Genomic DNA, 19,090 nt, shown 5'->3' on the forward strand with positions numbered 1-19,090 from the left:
GATGATTCAACGCGATGACTAACCATCTTGCGCTGTTTCATCGGCCAAGGGGAAGGCACATGCCGGGGAAACGGGAACCCATTAAATTCGCAGAATATTTCGCGAACAATCACGGATTTCGGTTTCCCGGATCCCCCTCCCCGTCTAGCCCGCCCGGTTCTCTCACACCAATCGACCGCTATCTCCTTCTCTCTCTCTCTCTCTCTCTCATTCCAGCCCGGGCAATTAAATCAGCATATCCGCGCATTACTCCCGGGCTGAAGTCCTGCAAGGAATCTTAAGCTGCTAATCCGCGGACGTATTTAACTGAGGAGAATGATGCAATTTAGCGATTGTCGTCGTAGCGCGCGCATCTCGTCATCGAGCGCGCAGGATTTCGTAACAAATCCTCGAATTCGCCGCAACCGCGATCATGCAGAAAAATAATCGACGTGTGTGTGGGTATACGGACACCGTGCGGAAACTTATTCCCGCTTGCCGGCTGACACTGCATCGCGTCAGGATTAACGTGGCGTGGTAATAACGTCGAAAGAGAGAGAGGGAGAGAGAGAGAGAGAGAGATTAAATTTGATAACGTCGCTACGCGCGGAAAGAACAACTTTTTACCGTGGCATCTGAAAATTTAGTTAGACGCAGATCAGAAAATAATTTTATGCTGGATCGTTAAAGTAATGTACTCAGAGAAAAATTCTATAGTCGTGGCAACTGCAAAGTGACAACTATACAAATTTTATTTGTAGAGAACTATTACACTATCAATAAACCATGTTATAGTGTAGTTATTGCACCACAGTTTTAATTGCAATTCCTATAAAGATAATTTGTATTACGGCGGCAACATTACTTGTGTTACTATTAATTTTTAATAAAATAAGACTATAATTTATTATTGTTATTACAAACTATAATACATAATTGAGGTTCTACTTGTTCATAAGTTTATAGTTGCTGATACAATCTTTTTCTCTGAGTGTAGAATGCTAGAGCCACGGTAATGTTGCAGCTAAAACTTTTGACGTTCTATAGCAAATAGTTTAAACTTCGATATGAATATTTTAATAACCAAGCTATTTTCAGATCTGTATTTCAGCAAAATTCCATTATTCCTTTCCTAATGCTTTTCGATAAATCTAAATTAACCTAATTGGAAAAATAAAACCCGTTGTATATATAATAATATAATAAAAAATGCAGTAGCTCTTCACTCTCTAAATTTACTTTAATACCTCCCCCGAAATTAGAATAACGAGTTGTTTACATTGTCGATCTGGTCGCGGTAAATCGTCCCGATTTCAATTACCCCTCGGGACAAAGGTGACAGATACGAATACCATTCTCGGCGCGCGAATCCATCTTCGCGCGGGAATCTACCATTTTCCGAAGCCAGCCCCCGAACTTCCAACCAACCACCGCGCGCGTGATTTCTATGTTCCCGGGATTCACGGAGTAAGCGACTTTGGGGGCGACCTAAAATATGGGTCCCGAGTCCCCCGTGAGATCGGTCGAAAAGTACACGCCGCTCTCTCTTTCCCCTCCCCCCCCCCCCTTCCTCTTCCGGTCGACACGCAGCAGTCCGCTCGGGCGACCGTGGCTAACGTAATTCCAGAATCGGCCGAGCGTTTTCCAAGCTGTTTGCATAATCCCCGCTGGATTGTACACTTGTTTGCGTCTCTCACATACCGATATTTACAATCTCCGACCGATTCGCAACGGAGTAAAGACAGCGATGTAAGTAAGAGGCAATCTCTTAAGAGTTTTTTCCATGATATCGCACTGCTCAAATACCGCAAATAAAAAAAAAACTCTAGTTAGTAGATTTTGTCAAAAATTTAAACGCGTTAAAAATACATAATTTATCGAATTGATGATGCAATAAAAAAAAGAATGATCGTTCATAAAGAGAGTCGAAAATTAAACTGTTTCACTTTGGTTTTAAGAAAAAAAGATTTTAATTCACATATGCACTATTTTGTATTGTGAATATTTCTTGTAACTAAAAAATAATAATCGCATGTACAAAGTATGATACACCATTCCGTACATGCTTATTATCTTTGCAATCTATTTGACGGCATAAAGGGCAAAATTATATTCTCTTTCATTCATGTTTCCGTCACTTTTTGGGGAAACATCTCCCATCATTTCGGAATACCATATTTCACGTCGCGGCATTGCCTGTGTACTCGATGTACAGCCCTCTGAATACGAATCAACGGGAATTCATTAGCATCATTGTTGCAGCAAAAGAACGCACAGGGATATTGGAATAAAAATGCAGCGACGTGCTTGCGAACAAAACTCAGGGGAGTGCGATAGAATCCGAAGGGGAGCTTGTTACCTGGCACTAACTTGAAAACACGCCGGTAGGTCTCACTCTCTCTTTCTCTCTCGAGGGCTTCGAATCCTCCATGCAAAATAGCGTCCGCGTCCGATTGGCTGAATGAAGACGTTCGGATAGATCCTCCCGCGTCAATTAATACCAATGAAAGTAATACGGGGGCCAGACGGGCGGTCGTTCGCACGAATATGATCCCGCATGTATCACTTTCAATTCGCCTGTCGAGCGTAACAAATACAAAGCCGATAATTTTCTCAAGCATGTGCAGCACTGTGCACTCCTCCCTTAACGCGTCACGATAAAAAATGAAATAAGACCAACTGACTCCGGCGAATTGGCAGTAATCGTCTTGTGGCCCGATAGCAAAACTTTAGCCGATCTGTCCGATCAGCCCCTTTGTTCTCCATTGTTAATTTTACAGTCCGATAACGCGTTTACACGATGCTACAATCTGCCCTGATATACATTCTACGTTACGCTCCGTTATAGCAGAAAATTGCAGGCAAAATGTACGCCTGTGGTTAAACGATATATGTGGCGTTCTAGATCTATCGAATCGCCCCCTTCCCAACCAATCCTCTCCTTTAATATTGTAGAATCGACTTTTCCTTACGAAGAATATCGGAAGAGACAACACGCATTTTCTTTATATTAAAAGAAACCGAACACTAGAAATTTCAAACTCCAAGAGATTCGCCATATAAGAATTAATTGCAGGAACGTTCGATCGGCGAAAGATAAAAAGTAAGGACAAACGACTAGCGGCCTTCCCCTTCCCCCCCCCCCCTCGATATTTTCGATGAAGAAAGATGAACTGCAGATTGAGTAAGAAATCCACGGATGAAAGATGATCCGTGGGGGTCGTGTGTATATGCTCTAGTCTCATACCTTTTCCGGTAGGGTGCCGCGGCAAATCGGAGTCGCGCATATGAAGACAAAGACGACCGGAATACCTTTCTCAAGGATTACAATGTGAATACGACCGGAGCTCTCTCTTTCTCCCCCTCGTCTCCGTTCTGTCTTCTTCTCCGCCTTCTCCCAGGGGGTAATAAAACCGCAAACACACACACAGTATGCGACCCGGGGTCGCGAGAACCCCTCGTCGTCGTCGCCATTACCCTTCGCCCACGCGCGCACCCCCCCCCAAATCGTTTACGATGTTTTTCGCGGGAGGGAAAGAAAGGTCCGTTTCGCCCGCTTTCACGACCCTGGCACGTCCCAACTTTTATCCAATTACCAATTTTGCCGATCGCCAAAAATTTCCGGGAGAGACACGCCGCGGCGCGTGACGCGATCCGAATCGGACGAGTGTTGGCGGGATGAACGGAGGAGATCGATAGTGTTCGCAACTCTCGTTTCCTCGCCCGCGCCACTACACGCTCCTCCTCGGTGGCCTTTGGCCTTTTAACCCTTTGTGTGTCCGGCGTGAGATCCTGGGAAGGAGGTTCTCACGGAGGAAAGAAACGGACGTAAAACCTAGCTGCACCTCCAGCGCGCGCGCACACACATCCAGCTAGCTAGCTAGCTAGCTCCCTCCTCGTTTCAATGATACTTTAAAATGCAGTTTTTTTCGTATTTATAGAGCGCAATTCATTATTCTTTACATGGCAGCAGAATTTTTCGTATATTGCTATATTTGAACGGTACACACGACGTTCGCGTAAGAGCGAAGGTACGTGGAGGAACTCGCGAGAGATATTATGCAATCAACAGAAGCGGTTTTGCATATTATACGTATCGTCAATACAGTCATATCATAAAATTATGTTTAAAGGTCGCGCAGAAGAGATTCGAGAGACCGAGGTATCAGATCGTTACGCGGTATTTTCTCTCGTACTCATTACTCCATTACGAGTGTATTTTTAGAAATATTGATTAATGGATTCTATTACGGGCAACGATAGCCCGCGCGGCGGACTTTCGCGAGTCTCTAAAGGGAGAGAGGTTTGGCTTAAACGCGACGAAATCGTTTCAAAGGTAACAAAATATCCAACGGTATCGGTCTCATTATATGAGATCAGAGCGAAGACGTATCCATTTCGAACCAGTCGCTCGCTTCTCCGATCGTTCCTCGTTCGATGTGCCGCTTCGTCGTGAGGGAACAACTATTACACTGACGGAGACAAATATAAGCAAGGACAGGGGAAAAGGAAGGGAAACGTTGTCCAAAGTTGCACGACACGACCGCAACGTGAAATGGAAAATGGCAACCGTTCGTCTATACATTTACGAGCCTCGCGCATTATTCCGAAGATTAATCGTTCGCTCGACGAATTCGCGTTCGCCGGGATATCGGGAAAACATGCCAATCTACATTTGTTCAATTACCTAATTAATCATCGCGGGAAACGTTTCGGAAAGGTTTCGAGATGCCATTCTGGCGCACGAAAGTCGTCGGGAGGATGCTTTATACGCACCACCACGGGTTTTCGCGATTCGCATCAATATGCCCGACACTACGCCGACAAACGTCGCGCGCATTTAGACGTCTGTCGGCTAATTCGCGCGCCCGAGAATTCGTCAACGAGGAGAGACGACACCGCGCCCTAAAGCGGAGGCCCGCGCGCGGATGGCATTGTACGTCTCTCCTTTCTTCTTCTTCGCTTCCGCCCTGCGGATTCGCGCCGCCCGCGGTAAGTCGTATCGCCGTCACTCGGTGGTAAACGGCGGCGGTAAACCATCTCGTTAGAGCGAGGGAGGTATCGCGAGCGCGTCATCGAGAAGAACCCTTGGGTGTGTATAAACCCTTTGTGCCACCCGTTTCTCCTCTCCCTGCGGATAAACAAAGCGACCGCGAGTCAATTTCTCAACCGAATTGCCGTCGTCGCTTGCCGGTCGTTTCTCAAATCCATCATCGAATTTGTTTGGCGCTACGGAGAACATTTACAATTTTATACTTGCGCTTTACATGTGTTAAAAACAATACGTTATATATCCTTTCTTTTTTTAGTAATAATAATTAGAGAGATTGAACACTTTTTCTGCAATATTTAAATTGCTAAAAAAACCTAAATTTATCTTTCTCTTTTTCAACTTATTGCAACCCTTCGTTATATTATGCAGCTACGCAGCCTAAGGGCGTAAAAAAAATATACATATATAACACGCTTCAATTATGAGATTAAACTATATTTTATAAAATAGAGAAAAGAATTATACGTATATTAAAAAAAGTAGTTTGTATTATTTTAGAAAAAAAAAATATAATTAAATTCGAAGTGTTTAATTGTAAAAGAGATGCATATTACGTGACGTCACGGAGACTACGGAGACAGAGCTTTGTCAATTAATGCGGAATGTCAACAGAAAATAATCCGCTTGTTTGATGTAATATTGACTGCCTACGAAACGAACTTAATGCGCTTATGTATGCGACACGGTACAAAAGTAAATGAAAAATAGTCTTCTCAATAAGTCCGATGACGTAATTGTCACAAAAGATTTACAGTCACGCGATCCACGGGAGACGGGGAAGGAAAGGAGGGAAGGGGGACGACTGCCTTATTTACAGTTCATCGAAAAGCGATATGATTTAAGTTTTTCTTCTCTCGGTTCAGTCTCGAGACAAATAGATTAACGATCCGAATAGCCGGGACCAAAAAATTAGTAACTGTCGTCTGACGTTCATCGATCGTGGAATCGTGACAGGAAAGTTTTTCGCAAACCTACATTTCTACTGTCACGTGCAACCGAAACAACGTAATTCGCTCGAGTGCATCTTCTTTGAGTGCAAATCGCCTGACTACGAGTAACTTTTCTGTGTGTATGTGTGTGTGTTTTTTTTTGCGAAACTTTTCAGCTCGTGCCATAACGCGACATGATTTTTCTAGCAATTTTTGCCAACTGCTCTCTAGCCTCGTGCACGTCGTTTGCAAAACACCCGAGCGGTGTCTCGGTTGAGAAAATTCGCGGGGCGAGTTTCGTCGGGCGAACATATCGGAAACGCGAGTTGCCCGCGGATTACAATATACCTGTTTAACGAATTTATCGTTATTATTAGAAACTAATTTAAATCCCGTGCACCCGTGCCGAGAGAAAATATCTGGGTTAAGCGTTAATTCCGCATCACGTGCGATTACGTAAGCATTGCAAACAACCATTAACTCCATACGCGGAAGTTTGCAGCTTTTGCAATCGACCATCCGCGGTCGCTCGGATGGAAACGTAAGTCGCAATAATTGATGCTCGATATAACGGAGTTACCACCCTAACCCAAACGACGAGATTATCGAGCCTCGCGCGAATTTTCGGACGTCGCTGTACGAATCAAAATGCCGCACTCTGTCGAACGGCACGAATTGAGGTTTAAGACACGTCAGAAATACTCGTTAAATCGAACATTAACTGCGATAAGAGGCCGGCGAATTGGAGAAACAATCTTATGCAAAAAAAAAATGAATCACGCGGACAGTGAGTCATCTGAAGTTAGCTACGTTGCGATTTCTACATAGAATATATTACACGCTCTATAGAAATCCCGGAACGCAGCTAACTTCATATAGCCAGACGTTTCCGTCCGCGTTTGTACTACACGGGAAACAGCGCGAGTTGAAGACCGATATGATCTCCGCACTGTTCACTTCAACTTGTATAAAAATTTAATTTCGTCCGTATCGTCCGTAATTAAAAAAAAAATGCGAAGGACACGCCGGCTGAATACCGTGCACACGGAGCAGCATGGAGTCCCCGATTAGCCCGATTCTCCCGACGTTATCCGACGTTCGTGCCGTGATGCGGGAAACCGAAATGAACGAACTTCAATCACGGAGCTTTCGCGTTAACCGTAGCGAAAAAACCGTGCGCGACCGCACGCCGCGTTCAATCTAAAACAAATAAATTTATCCCCTCGAAAATAATTGTAAATCTGTTAACGCGCTAAAAATAGCATTTCCCCCGCGTTCCCCGCGCGCACGCTCGACGCTGCTCCAGCTCCGAAACTGAAAACTCGAAATTTACGCCCGGACTTGGGGGGGGAGATTTGCGTATTTCCGTTCATTTTCACCGTTGAGATCTCTCAGATATTTCTGGCTACGGACAATCGGGTTTTCATCATTGCACAGCAGGTCTTTCCTTGCTATTATTTCGGAAAGAAAGGAAAAAAACAGCCTAGGTCACCATGGCCGCGCGCCGTCTCTCGTACTCCGGGCATTCATGGCGTCCGCCATGCTCCTTTCACGGACGACGGACGGTGCCCGCACACCTAGGTACACCGGCCAGTTTCTTCTTCGTAGTACACACACGCTGTGCGCCTTTCCTTCCCTCGCGTCGGACGTAGCGGTCTAACGACAGGAGTGGAGAGCGCGCGCGGTGTGCGTGTTCCGTTTCAAGACGACGGCTCGCTAAGGCCCCGGATCGTGTGGTTTGAGGCCCCGCTGAGATCCCCCTCTCTTCCCCCCCCCCCCTCTTCCTCCACTCCTGTCTTTTCAACGCACTAACACGCGCGCGCATATTACGTTGGCGCATGCGCGGACAAGATTTCAGATTCAAACACACCGACACGGTGTACTTAGGTATAGCGAACGCGGGTAACCTCGAGAAAGATATGGTACACTCACCGAAAGTTCCGCAGCAGAGTAGCAGCAGCGGCACGAAGGCGGCGAGAGGCCGCCGGGGCCTCGCCCCGGACCGCCGCCAGACGACGCATTTTCCCAGCATCATCAACGGTCCCAGAGTCCACCCCCACCTCCAATGGCGGTCCAGCGTCCGTGAAACGACACCACGTCACGTATTCTTTGTCGAACACTCGCTGTCCTCTCACCCCGGACGTTGGCTCCTCCTTCTCCTCCTTCTCCTCTTCTTCTTCTTCTTCTCTTCGGCGTGCCTCGGCTCCGTTTCAACGGTCACTAAACACCATTACCACACGCGCCTCTCATCGTGTCTCACAGCTCCGCGCTTAACTTCTCTCTATCCGTATCGCTGAGAACGTCACCAGGCACCACGTCACACACGCGCTCGCGGATATACAACGGTGAATCGCGGTGTTCACTGTGTCCCGGCGAACGACGGCGGCGATATCACCAAAGCGTACGACGACGCCGTGCAAACGCGCCTACCCGACTGAACGAACGATACGAGGACGCGACGCGCTCGCTCGCTCGCTTGCCTGTCCGCCTGGAATTCTCGCCCCTCCACTCGTACCGGGCCGTGAGTATCCCCACCCCGCGCACCTTCACTCTACCCGCGTCAGGCCACGACGCCGACCTCCTCCCCTCCGCCGTGCAAACAGCGATCGCCCCCACCGGTCCATACTACTTGTTGATCTTCATCCAGGGATGCATAGCCAAGCTTTGCGCCCGATTCTCTTCTCGATCTGAGGAAGGAAAAACAGAGAATATGTATTTTCTTTTTTATAATCAAATAGTTGCGTGAAACGTGACAGGGTGTAAAATAAAGTACAATTTGATACGCACAATTGTAATTTAATAATCATGATATATTTTTATAATCGTAACTGTTATTATTCTGGACAGTGCCTTGATATTATTTTAAAATAAATGTTATCCTTACAAACAGAATTTTTCCGTGAGTTTTTCAAATTTTCAAAGACAATTAAATTATTTTTTCCAAATTAAACTACAAAATGAAATATTTATATTAGAAAATTGAAAGCATATTTTTATGAATTTTTAAAGATTTTTTTTTAAATCTTTTCGAATACGTGAAAAAATGGTTAAAATCGAGATATTCATATTTGTAGGAGCCACATTGTATAAAATTGTTATAAAAGTTAAAATAAAATAGAAATATTTATAGTGAACATTTAGTAAACAGAAACTTTTAAAAATTAATGTTTCTATCATTCACTTAAAAAAAATGATAATTTACAAAATTGATAATTTATTGAATAAAAAAAATACAAGTTTCTTTCTAAAGAAATAAAAAATGAAATTATTATTTAGGAGATTAGATTAATTTATTGTGATATAAGCATCTATAGATATTCAAGTGGTAATTAAGATTGTATAGAGAGAAGAATTTGTAAAGAAAAGTTTAGCGAGGCAAAAGAGATTAAAATAAAGATATTAGATTAGATAGATAAGATAGAAAGATGGTTGGACAAGTGGGTTAGAAATTATAACTCAAGTGTCCCCTTCTTGGCTATTGTAATGCTGAAGAGAATAAATATTATAATTATAAAATGAAATTGTTTAAAAAAAGGGCATTAAAAAATTAATTGCTCAAAGACAGAGATGTAAGCTGCAATTAGCTCGACATTTTGTTATACAACATAAATTTATAGTCGTTAAAAGTTTTTTCATTTTGTAAAGCACATTTGCAACTTGAAAAAGTTAACTATTTTATGCAACTTTATATGATACGGTATATTTCTGGGCTTAAAAAAATCACAAGAGTAATTTTATTTTACATACAAGCCGGACTACAAACGCGAGATATAGATCATGTGTTACTACATTTCAATAATTACCCGAGTGCCACGCGTGTGTATCTTCATACGCGTTGCAAATAAATGCAATATAAATGCATCTCACATTCCGCATATCGCCTGCAATTAAAATCCTCATTCGCAATTGTTAACGCGTAATTATTTCAATAACCAAATGTGAAAAATGAATGCAGCCCCCGTAATAAGTATCACATGTTTCGTTTACAAGCGTTACGTGGATGCGTCGCACACTCGTGTGTATACTCGTTACGAGACAATGTAACTTCAATTACTTCTCGCATCCAAAGCTAAACAATGCGTGTATTACATTTCTTGGTGAACTCTAACTGCAGTAATATCGCTACAAAATAGGGGAGATAATCCTAATTGCCCTCATTTTTATTTCACTCCAAAATATCGATCAATATGTTCTGTATTCTCGATTCAATCGCTATTATCACAAATATACGTACACGAGAGATGCATCGTTGTTGCTACTCTCTCTCATCCACTATATCTCGACGCACGATCGCATCGAGAGAGACATCTCCGTGATCGCTCCACAATTATCCAACGTTATTCGCAGGCCAATTCGTGACTTGTATTGAGACTCGTATTCCGGAATCTCAATTACAGTCAAACTCTCCTTACACGGGAAGTAATATACTGCAGATTCAACTGTCATGTAGTCCGGGAAACTCAACTGTACAGGCACACGTGTGTCTACTAGGAAAATTATATATTAAACATGGAACTGCAAGAGACGTGCAAATATTACGCGACTGCGCGAACGGAGGGCAAGTTTAATCGAGATGATTATTACTGCGAGATAAACGTGATACGTTCACGTAACAAAAATAACAATTCTCAATTACAATTACGCGTTACAATAATTGCGATAGCTACTGGATGGATGAATAACGCTCGAACTTGACACATTGGAGAAGAAAATTGCGGCTGCACGAGACAATTAAGTAACACCGATTTACTTTACAGCGTCGATCTACATTTCAGAGATGAGTGTCCCTATACCAACTCCGGTATGCTTGCGACGCCCAGAGGGGCTGTGTCTAATTTAAAGGAGCGTTAATTCGCTCATCCGGAAAATTGTCTTCGATTCGACTGGAAAAGTTAATGTGCAACGTTCATTAATAATACGCAACGCTCCCACCCGCGTTCTCCGCTAAGAAAACGCGCACATTGTTACGGAGAATAAGCGCCACTAATGACACCACGGTCGTTTGGTGTCGCATGCAGTGCACGTTTATTCGCGACGAATTGCCGCAATTATCGCGGTTCTCTACCGAATTAGAGGTTCAGCCGGCACTCTCGTTTTGCCCGGTTTTTCGTTTTTACGGCCAGATCACGGAGGATCGACGTGTACCAAAGGTACAGGAAAATACAGTCGACCCCTAGGGCACTCTGCAAAATTCAATTCCGCGCGCTCCCTCGCGGGGAGGTCTCGGCACAGCGTACCTGCAATTAAACTTCTCAACAATCCGTTCGCGATCAATTAGACCGGCGAAGACCAGTTTAAGCGAATAATTTTCTCGAACGGGGAATGTTTACGGCGTGTAACGAAATTAGATTCTGTCGTCCTCGCGTACTTCCTTCGAAGAGTGACGTCGCAATACGAGTGGGTGGACGGATCGGGGAGGCCCATGCCTCTGCTACAATGTCGGATTATGCAATTGACCCTTGCGGTTGTCCCGAATCTCAGAGCCGCGGTCATTTGAATCTCTTTGGACATAGTCTAATTGAGACCCTCGGTGTCCTAAATCAAATTCATTAAAGGCGACGATCACGGGAGAATCCCTTAGGACCGGCTCGGCGGATCCAATTGACAGCGAATGAGACAAATTAACTAACGACAAATATATAGGTTGAGTGAACTAGATGAGTGGATGTGATACAATAATTCCGAATCACGTTTATTATACCAGCGTAATTCTTGTTTTCTCCTATCAAGCAGCACTTGTTATTTTTTATCCATTTTTGAATCTACAGCGATTGTTTTCTCCTCTGTTATACACAATACTAATAAAATTAATACTTTCAATCTCGCGAAAATATTCAGAGATTTAACGTTTATTTAAAATTTCTTTCACAAATATTTTTTATTGTATGTACACTATTTACACGGTTGAAGAATTTGCTTAAATTTTGTATCGAAACAACGAATGAATTATAGATTTTATTTCTTTAATTGTCGAAGCTCATGTATTCGTCAGTATTAATAAAGTGCAATATTTAGTTTTCGAGAAATAAGTCATTTTAGAAAACCGATATCGGTATTGGCAATTTTCCTCTATTAAATTTATATATCTAATCTATATAAACCCTACAAACTTCAGAATGGAAACTAGAACGCAATTTCCTTATTTATATTGCGATATATAAACTAATTTTATTATCTTTGTAATACATAATGTACATCATTGAGAAATAATTTATAAGATCAAATTGTAATTAAGCCGAGTAAAATTATCGCATAAATTATTCTCTCGCAATTAATTGTACTCGTTAAATATTTCATTGATTGCCAATAGCATCTTTCTACACACAAATGTTCGTGCTTATTCCATTGACGCGACCGTAAACTCTAGTTTTTTTTTATGCTATAAATAAATTTTGTATTAAAAGACTGCATAAACTTAGGTGATAAATAGATTATGTATATTTGAATCGGTGCATTCAAATTTATATTTTAACATGCACGGCTGCATTGGCCGCCGACCCAACCAACGGAGCTTATAACAGTATTTCAGTAATGTCGAAAATTCCACGAAGCGTTAATCATCATTACAACTGCAAAACTCTGTTGTTGGTCGTTTGGAGCTTTTAATAATCGTATACTCGTACAATACGCCGCTCGCCAATCGCATATGCCACGTTAATTATTCTTTAGAGCACCTGCCTTTATTCGATACGACCTATTGTCTCACATCTTCGCGTATTTACAGTATAAAGAACGTTATACCAGTAAAGAACAATCGGTAAAATATGCATTATTGCTATGACCTGTGATAAAAGGGCAAATACAAAACCGAGACCGAGTATTTATACGCGATAACGTTTCATCGATAACGTTTACGCAATATTCGGTACTATTCGCAGAATATACAACGTTAGAAGAAACTTCTCTTCTAATACATGAGAATAATATATCACGCGGATATGAATCTCCAGTGGTTTCATAAAGTCACGCGACAAAGAAGTTTTGTCGGATAAGAAGCTTAAGGATTGCCTTATCTTATCGGGAACTTTTCAAGAAATTTCTTTTTTAGGGGAGGTCTACCTGTTGCTGCAGCCACACGGCTACAGAAATAATCTTCTAATCGGTTAAAGGCTATAAAAATATCTGATAGAAAAACAAATGCAAAACTGCTTCTTGTTCGAGTAATTAGTGTGAAATTCCTTATTTACTTTTTACGGGGGATTTTTCCATTTTTTAACGGCTAAACGGCAAGGAACGATTCGTGGACAACTTTCGGGATGTATTCCCATTGATAAAGAAGCTGCGCGTTTTTGGGGGGAAAGAGAATTAACGGATTACGCGTGCCGCACACAAGCGAAACGTAACTTTTTCACTGAGCGATAAGTAATAGCTTGAATTTTACGTTAAAGAGAATGTGCGGCGCACCGAGTCGTGATATACAGTTTCAGCGGCCGTTAATTGCCACATTCTCACGGCATTATAATTAATTCTATTTAACTATCCGTTAAATCATCGTCACGTGCACAAATATGTACCGTTTAGGAGACGCGCCACAAAACGCGCCCGTGTCATCCGATCATAAGCGGAAAGCGGCGTGCAATAAAAAAAAAGAAGGACGAAAAACTGAAAAAAGTTACTAAAGCTGCCAGGCGGACAATAATTTTCGACAGCCTTAACGTTCGTTGCACAAACCACTCATGCTAGCAATTGTCCCAGTTGCTCGTCAGGTAGTAGAAAACCTTTTTGTCAATTTCATGTATAATCGGCGTTATATTTAACACCTGTCATCGATGCGCCATGAATTCAACAAACAATCGAACGTTCAAAAAGCATTTCATTTTCCGCCAAATGAATCAATTTATCTCTGCCGCAGACTTCTGGCGACATGCATAATAACTATGATCGTGATCGAGCGTCATAAGTTTCAGTCATTATTTATAAATATTTATTTTAAAGTATAATATAATTGTAAATATAAATAAGATTATTATTAGATTACAAAAAGAAAGTCTTCTAGTATTAAAAGAACTGTAGTTTTTAATTTAATGTCTCATGATTAGAAAATTACGTTTTTGTAGATAGATTATTTTTTGCGGTGTGATTCTTTGACCAAAAATAAAACGTAATAAAGATTTAATAAGGTACCCCTAATCTAATAAAGATCTTATTAGAATTCGTTGATAAGATCTTGATGCTTGCTCTGCGTTACATGACTCATTGGAACCCAATGGTATTAGCTTATCAGGACCTGATAAGCCATTGAGGTTTTTATCCTAATCATGAGTTAAATTTCTATTCGGATAGTAACAATTTTTATAATTCCTTCTTTAATTCATGCTTACTATCATAGTAACTTTTACTATAAAATTTTCTCCGCGTGTATTATCTCCCCAATTTTATTTTTTATTAAAAAGTGTTATTTTTTCAAATTATCTAAATTAACAAAAGACGAGTATGAAGTATTCCTAGCTTCAACCTTGAAGTTACCATTTATTCTAATAAGAGAATTTTTTTAAATGATAACAGATTTAAAGATGAAAAAATAATAGCGCAATGTAAAGTTTGCCTCAAAATTATAAATGCTTCGAAAACTTTTACACGGAATTTTGTCATAAAAATGCGAAGCTAAATTATTATTATAAAAAATCAAGGAACAAAATTTACTGTTTTGTAAAAATAACAATTTCGAAATATTTCGATTTACGTACTCGTGCATTTTTGAAATCTGATACATTAAATTCACATGGAATTGCCGTGACGTATAAGTAGCGAGAGTGCAATTTGCTAATCGCGATGCTGGTGGGAATCGAACTTGAAATATTTCGCGAATTTCGCTCGGTCGACAACGCCCAGCACGTATGAGTGCCGCCGCAGGCGCATTCATTGCAACATTGACGTGAAATTGCAGTTCAGATCTCAATGCTTTCGCGTAAATATATAACGAGGTTTATAATCGTACATTTGATATTTGCTTTAGTTAGTCCATTCATTTACTTCTCAGAACATTCTCATTAACTAAACTCAGGGGCCTTGATTATGACAGTCCCCCTCTCCCCCTCTTTCACGTTCTACAATATTTTATCTTGACCCGCAATTTTTGTTTAATGAAATGTATATGCAACGTATGCAGATGATCATTTACATTTTTCATAAAAATACTAGACTAACATTTCGTTGAAATAGGATATTTTTCTCAACTATTCGTCTCTCAACGGCGGTTTGTTTCAGCACTATTGAATTACAAAATTGATTGTAAAAATAAAATTCTAATTTTTCCTGACACACAATGTATTTCGTGTTATTTATTCAATATAAAACATAATATTATAATTTTTTTTAGATTTTGTTATACGAAATTTTTAATATTAAAAGATAGTAATGAGACGGAGTTAAGTTACCTAGTGTGGCAGATTTTTTTTCAGAGTGGGCGCAATTTTCTGACAACGTTACTTTGATAATGGCGAAAAAAGTTACGGATACATTTGGGTATCTTTATTTATCTTGAAAAATGTTCTCGAGTTACAGGCGCGAGTTATTTCAATTTTATTTAAAGAGAAAAAGAGAGATAAATATATATGTGAATTACCGTGGCATGTATAAAGTGATCAGGCATAATTTATGAAACATCTATATCATAATAGTGACATACTAACACTCCCCTCTGTAACGTTGACATTATACGTTTTTAAGCGATACGAGATCGACCGGCGTAAAAATCATGGTCTATATATATACGGTATTGCATCGTGTGTCGCACTCTTATCAGATCGCGGTACTGCATTTGCTATAAATAATCATACGATGTATAACACCGTAGCGCAGCAGTGCCATAAATAACGGTTTGCGTTTATCGTCGCAACATCTCACAACGCGGTGCATTTTGTAGACGAAGAAGCAATTTAAAACCGATGCCGTAACGATATTCCCCGACAAAGGGACAAACGGTAGGGTGGCTTGGTGGTACCGCACCACGTCGTCGTCGGTCGTAGGTAGAACCGTAGGGGGCGGGGGTTCATTTGCCGGTTGATTCGCGGGACAGCGCCGCGAAGAAATAAATCTCGGTATATATTTCATTTTCCGGCGCGCACGACAAATATTGCCGTCAGTTCATCGGGATGTCGCGCGGCGGTTTTAAACGGCGATATAACGCAGTGATGGCTGGCTGCCTGCACCACCACCTAGTCGCTGGAGCCGCTCGACCCCGGCGCTCTCCTCCGTGGCAGGCGCGAGAATCAATATTGCCACAATCGAACTAACAGAGAGCCTGCTCGACGCGCCGCGGTCGATCGAAAGGAATAATTGACGCGAATATTAAGAGCGGCCATTAAGGCGGCCGCGCGGTAATAAGCTGCGCCTTTTTACGGCCACGCGAACAACGACAAGGCCTACCTTAATCCCCGCGAGTGTTCGCCCATTACGCTCGGCGGAAAATGAATTAGACGGCATACGTACAAATTCATCGCGCGAATAATTCCCACGGCGTCCCGTAGCTACGCGTTATTATTTTTTTTTCCTCCTCGCTCTCTTGAATTTCTTTTTCTACACTTTCACGAGTGATGTTCATGTGCGAAATTACAAGTATAAGCGCGGTGGAGTCCGCGGTATATCTCGTAATATTAATCTACTTATTGCCCCTTTGAACACGCAACCGCGTGTCCATCGCGCGCGATGAAATTAATTGAAAACTTATCTAGACGATATGAATGAAAGTCGAGCGATATTATTTACGCGTCTCTCATAAACTGGGTCGTTGTCGTCGTCGCATGACGGCGCGGATGATGTAGGTGTATCGATACATCACCGCGCGTAACAAATTGTAATATCCTACCTCATCATTATCGACTTCTGTTCTCTGAATTTCCTGTTAGCCGACAATCGACAGACTCGCCGAAAGTTACGCTCGTTTTGTTCGCGGCGGCGGCGGCAACGATTTTATAATTTTTCATCTATCGAGAGTTACGTCGAATTATGAACGCACATTTCGCAAAGTGCATAATGCGTTTGATAGCACACCGCGCAACGAACGCACGTGTAATTAAAGTCCCTGTCAGAAACGAACAATTTTTGCCGATAACAAATTAATTACTAATGAGGAAATCATTTTTTTTTTTTTAAAGAAAAAAAAGCAAATTGAAACCGCGCTGTTAAAGTGCCGGTCGCAGGAGTCGAACCCTCGGACTCTATGCATGGCTCGCATTCGTTCCGCATCAATTGCAGTTTTTATCGTATGTATAATAGCCCTCCTAATGTTGCTTTAACCACCGGCGAATTACGCGCGCGACATCGAAAAAACAAGCGGCCGCGAACCGGCTATTCAAGTCGTAATGCATTTTCTGGCAGCGGAGAGTCCGGCCTGGCGGATGGCACGGCCGAGCGTTTCACTGCCGTAAATTACGTTCGGAAGCGGTTCCGGACCTATTTTGATTTGCATATGGGGACCGCAATGTGCCATCGAATTGCCTGCAAGCACTATTTACCGCGGCGCAATTCGCCGACGCCGCGGTAACTAATCGGGAGTTGCCGTATGTTCGCATACCGTCGCTTTAATATGCATGAGCGAGAGTGCGCGCGCGAGAGAAAGAGAAAAAGAGAGAGAGAGAGAGAGAGAGAGAGATTCATACTTCGTAATACGCGGAGAAGGGGTGGAAAAAATTGAATCGATCCCGCTTCTAAAACGTGGAAAAACACACGCGATCGAAACATGTCAATTTGGCGGACAGCACGACGTGTCGCGGTATCGCGATCGCACGCGCGCGCGCGCGTTGGTCATCGCGCTGTGAAACGCGTCGCTGACGTATAAATCCTACACGCTTATCTTTCCATTTTCCGCGCAAGCACAGAAGCAAGTTAAATAGATGCGCCATTGTTCGGCCCGATGTGACCTCCGTGATAAATTCGTGACTAGTTAAACGTTTCGCGCGGGTCCGGTGCTCCCTTTTTTTTTTTTTAATTTCTCGTCGCGCGATCGAACTTTATTATTTCGGAAATGTAACGCGCGCGTTTACCTGGTTTTTTTTTTATGTTACAGTAGACGGAAAAGAATGTGATAATAAAAAAAAAAAAGAAAGATATACACCAGTGCAGCGCTTGAAAAGCAATTTGCGTAGCGAGTAATATGCGAATACGAGAAAAACTATTGTCAACCCTCTATTACGGTTGCCGAATACCGGAAATTCTTCATTCGTTCATTTTACGTAACGTGACTCGGCGAGCTACCGCTTCTCGTTAAAATTCGACAAATATACTAAGCAGCAAATATTTATACGATAATGAGATGGGGGGGAACGGCGTGACCTCACGAAAGGGGATGGAAAAAAAAAAGGGAGGCGCGGTGCTTGTAAGCGAAATTATAAATGTTTGCCCGGTGAATTCGAGTCGAAGCAGCCCTCGAGATCTTACTGCAGCGTTGAATATCAGAGACGCGGTCTCTCTCCCGTGGGATACCACTATCCCGGAACCCTCGAGCGTATGTATCCACATCGAGCGCGCGCGGCGTGTCCCCAATCTGGGTGCATGGGTAAGCGCTTTCGGTTAAACAACTTTCCAAATTAGACGACCGTCGGGCAAGTTAGTTGCAAGGAAGAACCGGGCTAATGAGACACGGCCAGCCCCGCATGACCAATCCCGTAATTATGGACTGTAATTGGCTCAGTTCGACACTCGTTATGCTTCATGCATACTTATGAGATCATCTCGGATATAGCTGCGTGCCTCCACGTTCCACGTTCCCCCGTTCTGTTTGTTTTCCTTTTCCTCGGCCACGTCTCTCTCCGCGAGGACGCATGTCGATAACGAAACTTGCCTCCCGAAGGAATTACATATCGGTAATGTACACTCCGATATCTCTCCGTCCGCTAGAACTTTTCAGTTTTCAATGACAGTTGCATATTTTAGTTGATTGAACGTAATCTCCATTTTGCGAAAGTTTGCACGTGGAGTTAATCGATCTATCGTATATTTGGTCCTATGACCTAACAACGAATCCAATCTCGAATCGAATGTCCTATTTTTGTGGCGCAATGACGTTATATCCATTTTCATTGCTAAACCGCTATATATATACATAAATCTGATAAATTTTTTCCTATGCGCGCAGCATTTGACGCTTATGAATTACAATATGGTTTTCAGTCGCAGATCGGACAGATGT

General features: G+C 42.3%; 1 protein-coding gene across 3 annotated transcripts in view; it reads right to left on the minus strand.

Annotated features, from left to right (window-relative positions):
* Positions 1-19,090, minus strand: part of LOC105837218 (DE-cadherin) — a 151,347-nt gene that overhangs the window by 125,363 nt on the left and 6,894 nt on the right. For 2 of the 3 annotated variants that reach the window (XM_036287450.1, XM_028191995.2), the window contains exon 2: positions 7,894-8,648. In XM_036287450.1, coding sequence (XP_036143343.1) covers positions 7,894-7,996 — 103 coding nt within the window. In that variant the 5' untranslated portion in view covers positions 7,997-8,648. Of the gene's footprint in view, positions 1-7,893; positions 9,145-19,090 lie in introns of those variants that run through there. The other variant, XM_012681800.3, reaches the window with a different exon arrangement.

Source organism: Monomorium pharaonis, chromosome 1, assembly GCF_013373865.1.
Source record: "Monomorium pharaonis isolate MP-MQ-018 chromosome 1, ASM1337386v2, whole genome shotgun sequence".
Lineage (NCBI taxonomy): Eukaryota > Metazoa > Arthropoda > Insecta > Hymenoptera > Formicidae > Monomorium > Monomorium pharaonis.